The following is a 16,707-nucleotide window of genomic DNA, read 5'->3' as shown; positions in this document are numbered from 1 at the left end:
TGACCCAGAGGCCAAGACTCAGAGCATGACCCAAGCCCTGTTTGGGGGTCTCCTCAGGTGACTGCAGAAGAGAGCGGAGGAAGGTCCTCTACTCTGACTGTGTGGCTTCCCTCGCTCCAAAGTACTGATCTTGACCAAAAGCCCACAGAGCGCCGATCAGTATTTACTACATGTTCCCCAGGAATGGAAATAAAGGGCTCTTCCTGATTGCATACTGGGCTATAGATACTCCCAGGGGGGGAATTTTGTTTTCTTTCTCTCATTTTTTGTTAACTGAATCTGAGATAACGTAACTACCACTGACTCAAAAGCTGACAGTGATCATCTTGTATAGATATTATCTTTTCAACTTCTGGAGAAAACTAAATACACTTTATGCATTGTGTCCTTAGGATACACTATGAGAAGCAACATTTTATTCGAAAATTTATGTGCTTGTCTTCATAATGCTATGACAAAGTACACAGAGCTTGCCTTTATTTTGTTCTCTTCTATTGAGATGATCTGTGCCCGTAACCAGGCGTCCTCCTCGGCATTTACAGCCAGCAATTGCCCAACATGCACAGACTGGACTGGTGTGACGGACGAGTTCTTACTGTAATACTCCTTCATCTCATCTTCCATTAACTCCTGAGCAGCAGAATAGTCTTTGCCCACATACCTGAATTAGTTACAGGAAGAGAACACAAATGAAGCAACGCAGAAGGAGGCAATCTACAGGAATTCATTAATATCACTGCTTTCCTACTGCCACCTTTGGTTCCAGTCTCAGATGTAATAAAAGAGATAACTTGTCCTAGCTAAATGCCTCTTAAATTGTATGCTTTCTAAGAAGTACTTTTTCAGGTTACTTTCCTATCTCTTTCTACAATTTTCTGCTGTGGACAACTATAGTCACCTTGTCCCAGTTTGTTATCAAAACACACTATTTCCTTTCTGCCACAAATAGGCTGTTGTATTTTTGCCCTTCAATCTGCAGAGACAATTCAGTCAAAGGTCTCCTTACAGGATGTAAAAACCTGATGAATTAAGATTGGCTCCTGTGACCGGAGCTGTCACAGCCAGAGGATAGAGACTTGTCAGATAGAAGGCTATGCTGTCACCTGCCCAGGGAGATGGCGGATCTGCCATGAGTGTTCTTTGTGTTGTTCTAGCTTTTACCTTGGGCCCAAGTGGCCCTATAGAGCATGAAGGTACTACTCCTTCTGGAGTGTTTTCATGTATTCTTGGAAATTACCAACAGGGCAAAAGACACCAGAGTCAACCTATTGTTACGAGGAAAAAAAAAAAACACTTTAAAAAGTCCTACACAGATGGAAAGACTGCCTTTTTTAAGGCAATGGCTATTTTTAAAACAAATTATTACACGCATATCACTTACTCCAGAAACAGCTATAGGAGATTCGTCATACTCTATCATTTAAGTTTGTTGAGCTTTACAAATGTTAAGGTACTGCCTGGAATGTAGCTGCACTCTTGGCTCTAAATAGTCTCCTAGTAGATCTGCAATTCTGCCCCAAAGGTGCCCATTTCCTGGGACCCGGAGTCTCACAGAACTCCCTGTAGCGCTGTTACAGGCCTGGGAGCAGTAACCTGTGGTTTGGTAGTCTGCTAGTACAGGCTCCTGCCAGGGAGCAGGAAGGTGGTAAGAAGCAGCACGAGATCGGCAGGCAACTTCTGCTCTCTGCACAGCTTGGCGAGGGTAGGGGGATGCTGTTACAGTTGGTATGACAGTGAGCAGGGGCAAGAATGAGGTCATCCATTGTCCCCAAATTACCTGAGCAAGTGGGCAATGAACGCATGCAGGCCAATTTAGGTAAGCCGTAAGTACAAAGTTGTACAAAGTTAATTTCTGAGACCGGAGACAAGAGACTCCCATACGTGACCCAAGGGTTCTGCTCCAGCACCTCTCGGGACCATTTGTGAGTCACAGGCCTAGCTTCCAGCCCACTGACGGCCTGGGTGGAGATGCAGGTCTAGAACAGGTCTCAGCCCAGCTGGAATCTGCTGTCTTCAGGGTAGGGGCGCACACCCATGGCCTAGGATCAGCCTAACGGCAGACATTCCCCGTCTGCTGAACATGTGCAATGCTGACTCCAGGATTCCAACTTACACCGGAAAAGGGGATCTAGAGAATCTGGGGACCCTGATCCTCATATCCTGGAATAGACTGGAACCCTCCTACTGAAGTCCTAGAACTGACCCAAACTCTTGCCAACCCTTTGGTAAGAAATCAGAAATCACATGACTGATCCAGGCTAGTGCTGGGTGCCTGGTCTCTGACAACGAGACCAAGGCCTACTGGTAACAGACACCAAAGGATCCTGCCAAGGAGGCAGACTTAGATTGTTTTTTTTTTTTTAAATGCCAAATGGTAAAAGTTAGCAATGGGCTCATCAACCTTCCTTTACCTGAATTTATTAGTGAACCACAGTGGGACCCCTAACCCTTAGCAATCTATTTATATCTTCAGGCCATACCACATCTTAGACTAAACGCTTTATACATTTACTACCCTGTATAAAATTAAGACCTCTCTAAAGTTTCTATACATTCTTCTAGTTTGAGCATTCCAAGATACTTGATTCTCATTTCATTATCCATTCAGACTTAGTTTGTTGAAATAGAAGAGCTTAATATTTTTGATCTATTCTTTCATTGAAGGACTTGGTTTTTTGTCATCTTTCTTTGGGCCTTCCCAGCTCAGCCCTGACTGGAGGAGTAACAGTCCCAAACATAAGAACACTGCACGTGTAGAAGCCTGGGCTCTGCTCTGCTTCGGCCTTCTGTTTTGTCCAGCCACAGTCGTACCCTAACCTGGTGCCTCCAGTGGTCCAGATACACTGGTTCCCATTCTTTATCCTGAGTCAGAAACTTCAAATTATAGTCTTTCAATATTTTCTGGGTATTCTACATTTTCTCCAAAAGTTCATATCAAGCACCTGGAGCTGGACTGTGGTTTTCTGTTTTTGTTTTGTTGCTGTTTTTTGTTTTTGTTTTTGTTTTTTTTTTGGTAATTCCAGTTATCACCAGACACTTGGGCGATGACTCCTCCTCCAGGCAATGGTATCAAAAGGCTCAAGAACCAGAGCACCTTTGGGTCCAAGGTCTGCGAGTAATCTGATGTATGATACTAGGAAGGTGGTGTTTAGCTATTTCAACCTTTAGGAGATGCCACAGAGTCCCAGATTAAATAGCATTAACTACCTACTGGGCAGCTGGCTTTTTCTATGAACTAGATATCATTTTTTACCATTATGCTCTACATTAATATGCTATACATTACCATTATGCTTTGGATGTAGATATCTTTTTCATGTTCAGACCATATGGTCATTCCAATATTTAAAACTGTTAGCAATCTTTTCTCACAAGAATAGTTGTATATTTTGAACATTTAACAAATACTAAGAATATATGTAGAGATTAATTTTTTAAGTACTCTGATTTCAAGATGCTTACCATGTATTGGGAGAGCCAAATGTACTTATACAACCATAACGAAGAAGAAATAAAAATTCAATCTCGTAAGAGATACAGACAAAAAAAGTTCTTGTAGTTGAGAGAAAAGTGCAAGATATGAAAAAAGAATATAGTATTGTACTTCATTATAACTCTTAGCACTTAGAATATATTATTCTTCCTTACCCCCCAGGCATGGGAAGAACAGCCAAGTAACAACAGTACACCAGGACCCTAAACAATTAGAAAATAAAACTTGCCTGATAACCACTTCATTTGTGTTGCTCAGTTCAACCACCAACACAGACGGGGATGCCTCAGTTGGAATGATTAACGGAGGAACTGTATCCATAACAGTGTCAGCACTTTCGGCAATGTTCTTTTCTATCTGCAAATATTCTTGTTCAACCATAGCCTTGATATCATGATTGCCATGTGCTTGTTCTGCATCCTTCAGGATTTTGTCAGTGGGCAATGGAAGCTTAGCATAGAGAATGGCCTTCTGGGGATTTCCGGAAATGTAGTCTATTGTGCACACATCAGAAAGCGAGGCAAGATTTTTTAAGGCATCCTCGGGGAATTTCACTTTGTACATGTCCTCAAATGCTTTGGGGAGTGCACTGGCCCAAAGACCGCTTGAGTATTTCCCTAGCAGCTCTGCAACTTTCTCTTTAAAGTCTCCTGGCATAACTGTTGGACATCCTTTTAACGATGTGACTTGTTTTGGAGCAGGTAGTGGGGATGAAGGCACTTTGTCAGCGTCCAGTTCACTTTTCAAAAGCTGCTTTCTCTTAGCTGGATAAAGAAGCAAATCTTGCCCACCACTGCAAGGTTTTTCCACCTGAAAATTTTAAATAAAACCAATGACAGATAATTCAACGACTATAAACAACCTGAAAACACATTAATTAATTTTGAATTTGACAGCAACACTATTTTCCAATTAATCAAGAGAACGCAAGTGTGCATTTCACTCTTCTCAACTACTAAGCTTTTAATGCATTGCCTTCACCTACAAATAACATCATGAGCCACATTTCAGAAATAAATGGAAATAAAATAGTATTAATTTCTCTTGTGAGGTATCTGGCCTCCAACAACTCAAGGAGATAATGAGTGGCTCCGATGTGTACACAACACATCTCATTTAGTTCTCTCTGTCAGATCCAAAGCAACAACTTACAAAATTGACTGAATACAAGGTGGAATGAAGCTGTGAAAAAGTATCAGAACTGTCAGGAATAAACCACTGGGAAGAAAGCTAGGAAATATTTAGATGAAACTGAAGTGCTGCCTCTCTTCTTCCTGCAATATCCCGAGAAAACCCTCAGCTTCCATTATTTAGAAAAAGACACTCCAGAGTTAAGGTACAGTTTTTACAACCACTACAGTAGAAAGTTAGCGGAAAGCATTGCCCCTCCAATGAACAAGAGTCAAAAATGCCTGGCATGTGTATCTCATCCAGTTTCTAATTTTATTTGATAACATTCCCGAGAGGCATGGCATGATGGCATCTCTATATAAGAGAAGAAACTGATGTACAGCAACTTTTTTCCAACGTTCTAAGACTTTCTACTTGTAGACAAGTGGTCAGCAGACTATAAGCCCCAGCCCAATGCAGCTTGTCACCTGTTTGTGCACAACCCATGATCTAAGAATGATTTTCATATTTTCAAATGGTGGAAAACATTTTTTTAAAAATTATTTTGTGATGTGAAAATTAACTGAAACTCCGTATAAAGGTATTTATGTATGTATGTATTTATTTGTGGAACACTGCCGTGCTCATTTGTTTATCTGTTGCTTTTGCACTGCAACAGCAGAGCCGAGTAGTTGTGCTAGACCGTGGTGACAGGCATAGCTCTTGGCCGGCCGGCAAAGCCTTAAAAATTTACTATCTGGCCTTCTACAAAAAAGTTTCTTGACCTCTGATTAGGCTGAAGTTAGTTATTTATAACCTTCTGAAATGTAAGCTTCCAGGGCGGTGTGTCTGCAGCATTTAAGTTGAGCTTTGCCAGTCAATCTATAAAGTATATTTTTGACCAATAAGCCTGAGTTTATCCAAAGTCCAAACAATAGCTAGATAATCATCTGGACTAGAAAACAGATTTCTTTCCTTAACAGTTTTATTTGGATTGTTTAAAGTAAATAACCACCCTCTAACTCCAAATGACCAGTTCCCTGAATTATAGGCACTTTCCAATATGCTTCTTCTTGATCTCAAGAGGACTACTTCTGAGCCTAAATCCCATTTTGTTTTCCAGTGATTTGGCCTCTTTAAATTCCAATCAGCATTTACTAAGATTAAACATAGGCTTGACTTAAGGAACTGAACTTGACACTAACTGGAGTTGATTCATATGTCCTTCAATATGTTAGGCAAATATTCATGGATAAGTTCAGTGATATGGAAAATATGCCCAGTCCACACACTTCATTAACCAATCTTTGGAGAATGGCTGAAGGGTTACTCAAATTCAAAAGGAAAAAAATCATGAAACTCATATTGGTTAGAGTTAAAAATACAACTTAAAAACTTAAAAGAAGTGTAATTTTTTCAACTTAAACTCTTTGTTTTAAAATTTTTCATACGAATGAAAATTTGCTTTTCTACTATGATCATCTGTCCTCCACAAAATGTGTCTTTGTCTCTTCTCAATTTTCTGGTAAATGGACTTAGGAAAGAGACCTACTACTATATTTATCCCCGGCCTACAAGAATCTCCCCAGAGGTAAGGAATCGCCGCAATGTGGCTTAGAGCATGATGTCTATCCTTCACTGTGCTCTGGTACATCTGACCAGATTTACATGTTCATCTCCTGTCTCAGCCCCCACGACAGAACAGCTGTCTTCTGGCCTTCGCAAATGACTGCGGTAAGTCAACAGCTACTTGAAACATGGCTTTTATTTCTCCTTCCTGTCATAATCAGGAAGGAAACCATTTCAGTCGGATCTCTGACGAGGGTGCTGATACAGTGTTTAGTTTCTTTAGTCTACCTGATTCAGGTAGATACCTGAGAAGAGGGTCAGAAGGTCTCTTATTCTGTAGAAAGCCTCCTGTAGTGTAGAAGACACAATCCTGCCCTTTTTTTCCATGTTTCCTTTGATTTATGGCTCTACGTTGTTTCTTTGATTTTGGATATCCACCCAAAAGGTCATCAGGCCATGGGAACTGGCATGACCTGGAACCCCATATATTTACTATCTATGGACCCTCACCCACCCCCCAAGAGGAGGGACAAAAAGGTAACATAAAAGATTACCTATACCATGAAGTTCAAGCCATCTCCTTTAGTGATCATCAGAAAATTCTGGTATCTAATATGCCTTACACTTTCTATCCCCCAAGTTCATTATGTTTAGCTTGATTCTGCCTCATTTGGAATCACAACTTGAATAAGATACTTCTCTCACACCTCTCTGGGTATTTTTTAAGTTTGGAGCAGACATATGAGGTTTGATAGATGTGAGACTCAAGGACTTAAAACATCAACTTCTTCAGAAGCCCTGTATGTTCACACACAAAAAGTCTTCATTCTATATATCCAGAGACTTCCTTCTCCTCAATTCTAAGAGATCTTAACTTCTTCCATTCTAATTTACCTGTGCTGTAAACTTAAAGTTCTTGAAGCCAAATTCCTCTGAGTCTATGAAGCCTGACCTTCTAACTGCAGCATGGGTCGCTGAAGTAAACTTACTGTCTCTTATGGAATTAGAATTTTCTTTGGGATTCTATAACAGAATTGGTATTGTCCAATTAAATCAAAAAGTTTTCCAAGGCAGTTGTTTGGGTCTCGAACCAGAGTTTCATTTCCATTCAGTAGTGGTTCTTTGTGTTGAAGCTCTAAATGAAGTTCTAAATTTCATTTTATATGATCACCATCCAGTACAAACCCAAGACAGTACAGCCATTCTGTAGCAGTTTACTGATGGTGGTGATGCTACACCCTGTATATTCATGAAGGGTTATACTTTTTTAGCTGCTTTTGTTTAAGAAAGTACAACTATTTATGGCACATTCTACAGAGATTTAATCAAAGGGAAAGCTAAATGTTCCTTGTAGAGGATTACTCCTGTTTACAAACCATCTACCCAGAGAATCTCTCCACTATTTTATTTTATTATTATTTTTTTTTAAATTGGGGAACAGTGTGTACTTCCAGGACTTTTTTCCAAGTCAAGTTGCTGTCCCTTCAATCTTAGTTGTGGAGGGTGCCGTTCAGCTTCAGGTTGTTGTCCTTTCAGTCTTAGGTGTGGAGGGCGCAGCTCAGCTCCAGGTCCAGCTGCCATTGCTAGTTGCAGGGGGTGCAGCCCACCGTCCCTTGCGGGAGTAGAACTGGCAACCTTGTGGTTGAGAGGACTTGCCCCAACCAACTGAGCCATCCAGGAGCTCAGCGTATTTGCAGGGGGCGGAGCCCACCATCCCTTGCGGGACTCAAGGAATTGAACTGGCAACCTTGTGGTTGAGAGCCCACTGGCCCATGTGGGAATTGAACTGGCAGCCTTCGGAGTTAGGAGCACAGAGCTCCAACCGTCTGAGCCACCGGGCTGGCCCTCCACTATTTTAGATGAGTAGTTTAATACGCTCTACATATTTCAAGGCTTATACTCTCTTTCACTCCCACCCCTTTTCCGAGTAAGGACTTTTCACTGATGCTGACTACAACTATTTATATTAGGAAAACTTCGTATCATTTTCTTTCGGCATGACCCAAGGTTAGTCCCTTGTTCACAGGTTCTTTCAGGAAGACAATGGAGTCTTTTGGTGAAATGTGTGCAGAGCTTTGGGGGATGAGCTTGGCGGCCAGCTTGAGGCTGTCACTGTGCACTGTGCCTTCTAGGCTAAGTAGGTACTCCAGGCCAGCTCTCATTACGTCCGGCCTGCCGTGGGCGGGGGGTTCTGTTCCGCTAAGACGGCAGAAACTCACCTCATCTTGGAGTTTCAATACCTTTGATTTCAGTCGTTCATTGCGCCTTATTTTTTTACGTTTAAACTTTTATTCTTCCCTCTTTCCTTTGTTTTCATTGAGATAAGTTCCTTTGTGGAGCCTGCTGGGCATGTCTCTGGTTTACCAGTGGGTTTTAACCTGCTTTAATTCAAGCTGGGCTGCCCCTCAAAAAAATAACTGCCTTTTCCTAAACACCTGTGAAGTTTCTGATACTGTAACTGGCAGCTGCTTTTTATAGATGGTCTCATTTAATTCTAACAACCCTCTGAGATGGGTAGAAATAGTCCTATTTTAGAGCAGAGTGAGGCCCTGAGAGGAGGATTTGTATGCTGAGGGTAACACAGCTATTAATAATAAACGGCAAGGCAAAAATCTAACTCCAAAGCCCAGACTCTTTCCATTGCACTGCAGGGCCCTCTAGTTGTTTCTCTGTTTCAAGTTCCAGGACAGCAACAGCACATTCCTCCTCAACTTCTTTATTCTGATTTCACCACCGTGCTAGTCTGTCTTTCTCCTATTCAGATGTTCACAGAAATTAAATTTAAAAATGGTTCCAATGTGTTCATTGCATATTTCTTTTTATTGGTGAGAAATCAGAAAAGAAATTGGATTTCAATTAGATATTATGACTATATTTTCAAGTCTTCAATTTACTTTTCCCTGCTGCTTCTGCTGCCGTTGCTATATAGAGTATATCCATACCATGAAGCCTGAGAATGCATCACTGCTGTTTATTTTCACTTCTTCAGTAATCCAACACCAAGAGGTGTTGCTGTCCTTCTCCTAGGACCCAATGGGAAGAACTCTTAGATTCCAGTATCCGTGGCCTCTATAGGCTTACCATCTTGGGCTCTTTGCCTTTCCAAGACAGCTTCTGCACAACTTCCATTTCCCCACAGGTTGCCTAAGAAGATTACTATGAAACTGGTTCACCATTGTTAGCATGACTTTATATTCTCTTTAGCTTTCAAAACTCTCAGTCTACATTTTGTTGTTGGAGAGATCCAAATGGTTAAGAACAACAGATTCAAAGCATCCTTTTGCATGTGCCAAATGTCATCCAGCATCCTTGTGAAGTAGCTTAGAGCATACAGCTGATTAGAACCTCCATGGAGGTAAAATTTCAGAGCTGCTAGTAAGGTGTCTGAAGCTGATGCTGCCCATTCTGATATTCAAATGGAAATCCCTGCAAGTGCGTATCTCTGGGTGGTAGAACAATGGGTAATTCTTATTTCTTTTAATTTTATTTTTCAATCTTTTTTATATAGGATGCTTTTTTTTTAAAGAAAGAAGTACACTGCACTTGGATTTCTTCTTCTGTTACAACAAAGCATCTAGAGAGATACCTATTACCAAGTCTTTCTTTTCTTACCCTAAATTCTCTGTACTGTGCTTGAGACTGTCTGACCTTGCTTACAGTTGCATCAGCCTGGACAAAGTCAGAACAAAGGGAAAATAACCATGGTGTAACTGTTTAAAACTGGATTAAAAAACCATGGTGCAACTGTTTAAAACTGTTTGCCAGAAGGCTGTTAAAAAAACATTCAGAGGTTTAAGATACTTTTTTTGAAAAATATCAACAGACAGCAAGAAGACTGGCGGTTTTCAGCATCCTAGACACAAATGACCATACCTAACGACTGACAGTGACTGCATTTAAACAGTCCTACTCAAAGTTGAGACATAGCTTACAGATAAAAAATGGGTATTATATTTCTGCTTTATGTTCCACCCTCACTACTGGACAGAAAATAATCATGCATCAAAGTGAATCTCAGTGCTGAAAAACAGCAACCAAAAAAATAATGTCAGTTGTTTCAGCATCTGAAATTTAGTAGGAAGCCACTCATTTCAGGTAAAGTTTTAATGTCAAAGAGATACTCTCTCACCTACAATCCTAGGAAGAGAAATTCTGGGGCTTTGTAAACATGTAGAGTAGCAAGGATGAAGGCTTTCCCCAAAAAGCCAAAATTAAACGACACAAATAATAATTATTGAGTATAAAATAAAAAGAAACATAATACATTAAGAACTTCTGAAGTTTTTAAAATTTTTACTCCAAAGATGTCTTTTTTATCAAAGTTTGATGAGTTATATGTGTATCTTGATGATTCAAATAAAAGCCTCTAAATTTGTTGAAGACATGCTATAAGTTCATGAATGTCTATGGATTAAAAAAATAAAACCATATGCATTCCAAGAAGGAGCTCCAGGCCCTGAACCTTCAAATCGAGCATCCTTGGTAACCTCAGAAGCCCCTTCAAAATTAGGGAAGTCTGAGGAGGGGATACATCAATGCTGCTAAACCTGCACCCAGTGGGAAAATTCTTCCCAGAAAGGAGTAAAACTAAAATGAATTGAATAGCAACCTTGGGAATAACATTCTTATGTTCATTAAACATCCTTGACTATAAGAAGGGAGACAGTCTTATTTCCAGAGTTTTATATTTCTTCTTGTTCTCCCACATTACGCTGCGTAATCTAAACCGTCACATTGCCCTACTGTGTTCTTAGCACCTAAGGCAGTGACTGGTACCTGCAGGTGCACAGTAAATGGTGTAATGAGCAAACATGATGGATGGATGAGTGAATGCTTCTTGCCTGCACATGCGACCTGAGTGGGTGTCATGGCCTGGAGAAAAAAAGTGGTTACAAAAACATGTGCTGTTTTTAGGCCAGGTGCTTGTAAAGAGGGAGTGGCCTACATTTTGCCCAACAGGGTTTGGGGCCAAAATGTATATTAAAGAAATAAAAGCCATCTAACAGACACTAATCGTCATGCATATTTAATTCTACAAGCTTAGAAGCATCAACTAGTTGCTATTGCTACCATTTAAAATAATTATATTGTTGAATATATTCTATGTAAATAAAACATTACAAAACAGCTAAAAGTTACTTTGGTTTAAGAATCTAGTTGTTTCTATCTCTGGCTAAACTAAGATTTCTAAATAAACTATTCTGATCCATCATTTTATTATAATAATAGACTCTCAAATAGGAATAGCTATGGAAATTGATGTCAGCTCACTTTCCAATTTTTTTCTCCAAAGAAATTTGTAAAAATTTTAAATCTGAAACTATATTAATTTAAAAATAAAAATAACGTACTCTATAAATTATTAAAATAACTAAAATATAACTAAATATGTTATGTTATATATTTAGTTATGTATTAGTTATATTAGTTTAGTTATATATATTAATATAGTTATATAGACTAATACATAGTTACATATACAGTTATATTAGTTGTATTCGTAGTATAATATACAACAAAGTAACTAAAATTTGTTCAGCTGAATGTCTTTAAAAATGTTCAGGAACAAGCATATAAAATTTGAGGCAAATCCAAAAAAAGTTTTATTATTTATTATTTTTAGTAAGTTCATTACTAAAATGGTAAAGCTATCAGTATCTATTGGTAGCAGTTCAATACAAAATGGTATACATATTAAATGCATTTTTAAAATACTTTAAAACAAAACATATAAAAACAGCAATTATAATACATGCAGCCCTTAACCCTTGACACACTTCTATAAATAAGAACCTATATGTGTTAATCTTAGAGATAAAGATTCACGAAGCAATATTATGTAAAGTGCTTCATGCTCCCTGGATAAAAGGTGATACAGCTAATACCATGGGGAACACATGGAGAAGTGTTCTTATGGAAAAAAATGATTTCAACTCAGTAAGAATCATACCAGAATCTGAAAGTGAGGCAGGGAGAGGGCATCAGGAGGAGAAATAAGGGAAACTTACCGTGCAAATATGAGGCCAGTGCTCAAATTGTTGTAAAATTCCAGGATCAAGTTCTTCTTTATATAACTCTTTGTAAAAATGTGGAAGCTTAGATATCCAAATGCCATTGTTATGCTTGTTTAGTATTTCCTTTATGCGGTTTTGAACCTCATCCATTTTATAAGTGTTAGAGGCAGGAGATGTGACATTTGGTTTTTCAACACTCTGATTTAAATTATCTTTAAATTTAAAAAAAAGGATAGGATTAACCAAAATGCTTAACAATTTAGATTATCCTCATTTACCTAATATTTATGTCATTAGGCCTGGTTATACTTCAGGCTTGTGGGGGTCAAGAGGTTTAGAAGGGAACCGGATTAGGAAAAGCAGACCAAGACAACTTCATTCTATTTTTAACCCTGAAATAACCAGCAGGATCACCAGCCACCCACAGAGGGAACCTAACCCCTTTACTTTGCAAGGGTGCTTCATAGTTTAATTTACACATAAGAATGATCTGGCTTCGTAAACAATAATGAAATTTATTATTTAACCAATAATATTCTCATTGCAACTAAAAAAGGTTAAATTTTAGATAATAATGGTATATGTGTAATGCTGAATTTAAAGCTATATTCCGCAAAGCATGAGGATAATGCCTTAATAGTAAGATCGAAGAACACTTTATAGAAACCAAAAAAATTGTCCAGGTTTTAGGATATGATTAATTTTCCCTTTTATTAATGAGAAAAATAATTTATCAATACACAGAAAACGATCCACTTACAATACTGATCCTAGCCCCTGTTTATAAATGTAACTATTTATAATTTATTTTTATCTTCCCAATTCAAATCATTTATCTTTCATGAATGAATATTTATAAAGTGCTGACTAGCTTTTTTATTCACATTTATTTTTTATTTAAAACTCAGAATGCCTGAGTTAACATCCTAAGACAATAAAGAAATTTGAGGGTTCACTATAGCTAGACAGTTCTGATATTTTAATAACTATGAAATTCACTCCAAATCTCTTCTAAATTTCACTAGGATACTGATCAGAGTCCATTAAAAATTACCAACCATAAGAAAAACATGTTCATATTTTAATCATAGGATTTTTGCTCAGACTCAACAATTTTCAGTTTATTTTTAACTGCCTGGTCTAAACACACAGGCTGTGGCTTGGGCATACTGCCCTCTCAGGAGGCCAGGACACCAAAGGGTGAGCTGTTCCTTGAGGACGGCTGGACACCGAACTCTGTCTTACCCACTACAGGGCACGAGACCTGGCCTTCCTGAGACAGTTTGGCTCAGGGAACAGAAGGGCCCAGGATGTCCATACATGTTTCCTACTAAAGGAAGAGCTAATTTATTTAAGCTCTTCCTGAATAATGATACAAAAGGACTAGGAGAGAGAAAAAGATGAGTTTCTCAGGAGTGGCCATATGCCACTTAAAGAGAGTGTCAATAGTTCATGCACAGTTTGGAGTCTGCAAGTGCACCTGCCCTGTGGGGCCAATGGAGTCATCTAAGCGTCTGTACCTTCTGTTAAATCAAGGAAGTCACCTAGGCTGCCAGCAGTTGGAAGAGGTTGTGGACGAGTGTGCACCTGCAGAGATACTTGTGTTCACTGTCATCCTCTCACCCATTAGAGGGTAAGATTTAAAATATGAAAATATGGGACTTAAATTCATAAAATCATTTCAGACACTCCATCATTTAAAAGCTGGGACCCTAAACGGTGTGCAAGGACCACTAAGTATCTAAATATAAATATAAGTGACTCCTCAGGTTATAAAATCCAAAAGGGCTGTTAAGAAAACAATGAGTGCATATCAGCTGCCATGTGAATTGTAATCCTCCTGAAACAAGTCCCCTTTGTGTTGCTGAAAAAGTTTACTCTAATTTAAAAGGATTTACCTCTAAAGGGTATACGACTTTACTGAAACATGACTATATTTCAGAAAATGCATATGTAAAAGTAATTGATATACACAAAAATCATATTATTCAATTAATTTCTATAAGAAATAATTGAGATGTGTTCTTATGAAAAAAATTCTGACTTCAATTCAGTAAGAATCATACTTAAAGCAACAAAACATTTAATATCACATTTTAATTTCATGCAACCTAAGTACTAATTCTGAAAACACTGTGTCCCTTAGGCGGGTCTATAAGCAGGGGATTTACACTTTGATTGGAGGAGAAAGGATAAGAGTGGGTACATTTCTAATCTTCAGATTCTTTGACTTTATTATGTCTCCAATTGTTTCCTTAACAGCCCTTTTGGATTTTATAACCTGAGGAATCATTTACATTCATATTTAAATGATTAGTGGTCACTACACAGTTTAGGGTTCCAGTTTTTACATGATAAAGTATCTGAAATTATTTTACGAATTTAGGTCACATATTTACGTACTTTCAATCTTAACCTCTAATGAGTGATAGGGTAACAAGGGAAGGGACACAAGTATCTCTGCAGGTGACACGTGGGAATGAAACAGAATAGGTCTGTTTTGAGGAAGGCCTCCAGTCGGAATAATAATATGTTTGGAGGTATTATTTATTTCCTCTTTAGATCATTTCAATTCATAACTTAAAATTAGGTAAGATATACTCCAAGTAGGAGAAGATGAGAGTGAGTGTCAAAAGCCACCACCAGATATTTTTCTTGGGGCTCGAAGGCTCCAGGAGACAAGATGTATCATGAAGCTAATGTTTAGAAAACATACCACTCATTTCCTTAGTACAGGTTCTTGAGGGATGCATCTGAAAAGGTGGTGGAAGGGATGCCTTTGGGCTAAACCTAAGGTATTAAAAAAAAAGTAAATTAAAATTCAAATAGCAAAGTCAATACCAAGTTTTAAACTTTATACTTTTCATTTCTGTGGCACTGAAAAGCAAAACAAGTCATTAAAATATTTCAAAATGAGCAGAAATGAAAACATACCTAGAATCAACTTTCATGATTCATATGCAACCAGAGAAAAATGTATTAAAAGCTAAATTTAAACTAGGACTTTAAAAGAACTTGGAAGTCAGAGTTTCAATAAATCACCTTTAAGGAACAAGCAATATAAAATAAACAAAATCATGCAAAGAATAAGAATTGAACATAAAGACTATTTTGGAATACAACTAAAAAATGAGGGACTTTTATCACCAGATATTGAAATGTATTATAAAGTTACAACGTTTAAAATAGTTGGACAGATAAGTAAAGTGGTAGAGAGCTTAGAAACACTTAATTTACATTATATCTTAGCACATGATAAAAGTGGCATTTCAAACCAGACAGGGCATTGCTCAAATAACTACTTAGAAAAAAAATAAACAGATTCCCCACCTCATACGCTCACCAAAATGATTTTATATGAATTATATTGGATATATAGAGATTTTTCCAAATCTGAGGACAAAGAAACACACACACACAGAAATAATTTGTGTTCATGTCTGTCTCCCTCACTAGACTCCAAGTGATTTAATTACCTGTGTTCCCAGTGTCTAGGGCAGTGGTTGGTACATGCAAGGGAGTGTGAATGTTGTAAGAATAAATAGAATGATATACAGAGGGAGCCAAAAATATGCATATACATTTTAAGAAAGGAAAAACTATTACAATTGTAATATTCAACATATACCGATAACAAAAGATGAATACAAGGCACGTTTGACTTCTGCAATTACAAGAGGTGCTCAAAGTGGTTACCATCAGTGTCCAGACACTTCTGATTATGGCGAACTACTGCTTGAGCAATGTTGACCAAAGTGTCCACTTGTGTACATTTTTTTGGTACCCCAGGGAGAATTTGTGATTGAGTTTTTCTTCTTTCAGAAAAGTGCCATTTTCTTCGTCCACAGTTGTGAATGAGAAATCCACTGTCAGTAAAACTGACATTCCACTATAGGTGATGTGTCATTTCTCTCCACCTGTTTTCAAGATTTTTTCTGTCATTAGTTTTCAGAAGTTTAATTATGAGGTGCCTTGGTGTGGGTTTCTTTCTATTCATCCTCTTTGGGATTCTCTGTTTCTTAAATCTGTAGGTTTATGTCCTTAGCCAAATTTAAGAAGTTTTCAGCCGTGTGCCTTCAAATACTCAGTCAAGTTCCATTCTCTCTTCTCCTTCTAAGATTCTCATGATACAAATATTAGATTTTTCTTATTTTCCCCATAGGTCTGCTAGTTTTTATTTTCCCCATAGGTCCCTCAGGCTCTGCAAGCTATTTTTTTGTTTTGTTTTGGTTTGACTTCTTAAAGTCTGTTTGCTGTTTCAGATTGGGTAATTTCTATTTTTCCACCTTCAAGTTTACAGATTCTTTCTTCTGTCATATTCATTTCGATACTGAGCTCATCCAGTGCATTTTTTCTTTTACAGGACTTCATTGGGGAACAGTGTGTACTTCCAGGACTTTTTTCCAAGTCAAGTTGTTGTCCTTTCAATCTTAGTTGTGGAGGGTGCAGTTCAGCTTCAAGTTGTTGTCCTTTCAGTCTTAGTTGTGGAGGGCGCAGCTCAGCTCCAGGTCCAGTTGCTGT

General features: G+C 38.2%; 1 protein-coding gene across 1 annotated transcript in view; it reads right to left on the bottom strand.

The window, feature by feature from the left end:
* The window catches only part of TDRD7 (tudor domain containing 7), a 70,567-nt gene that overhangs the window by 35,616 nt on the left and 18,244 nt on the right, over nucleotides 1–16,707 (bottom strand). Inside the window, exons 5-8 of the mRNA XM_033123753.1 lie at nucleotides 14,903–14,976; nucleotides 12,181–12,398; nucleotides 3,723–4,303; nucleotides 475–661 (exon numbers count right to left, since the gene is read on the bottom strand). Of these exons, the coding sequence (XP_032979644.1) occupies nucleotides 475–661; nucleotides 3,723–4,303; nucleotides 12,181–12,398; nucleotides 14,903–14,976 (1,060 nt within the window). The remainder of the gene's footprint in view (nucleotides 1–474; nucleotides 662–3,722; nucleotides 4,304–12,180; nucleotides 12,399–14,902; nucleotides 14,977–16,707) is intronic.

This window comes from Rhinolophus ferrumequinum, chromosome 12 (genome assembly GCF_004115265.2).
Source record: "Rhinolophus ferrumequinum isolate MPI-CBG mRhiFer1 chromosome 12, mRhiFer1_v1.p, whole genome shotgun sequence".
NCBI lineage: Eukaryota > Metazoa > Chordata > Mammalia > Chiroptera > Rhinolophidae > Rhinolophus > Rhinolophus ferrumequinum.
The sequence above is the reverse complement of the archived record's forward strand: the minus strand, read 5'-3'. Positions and strand labels throughout refer to the sequence as shown.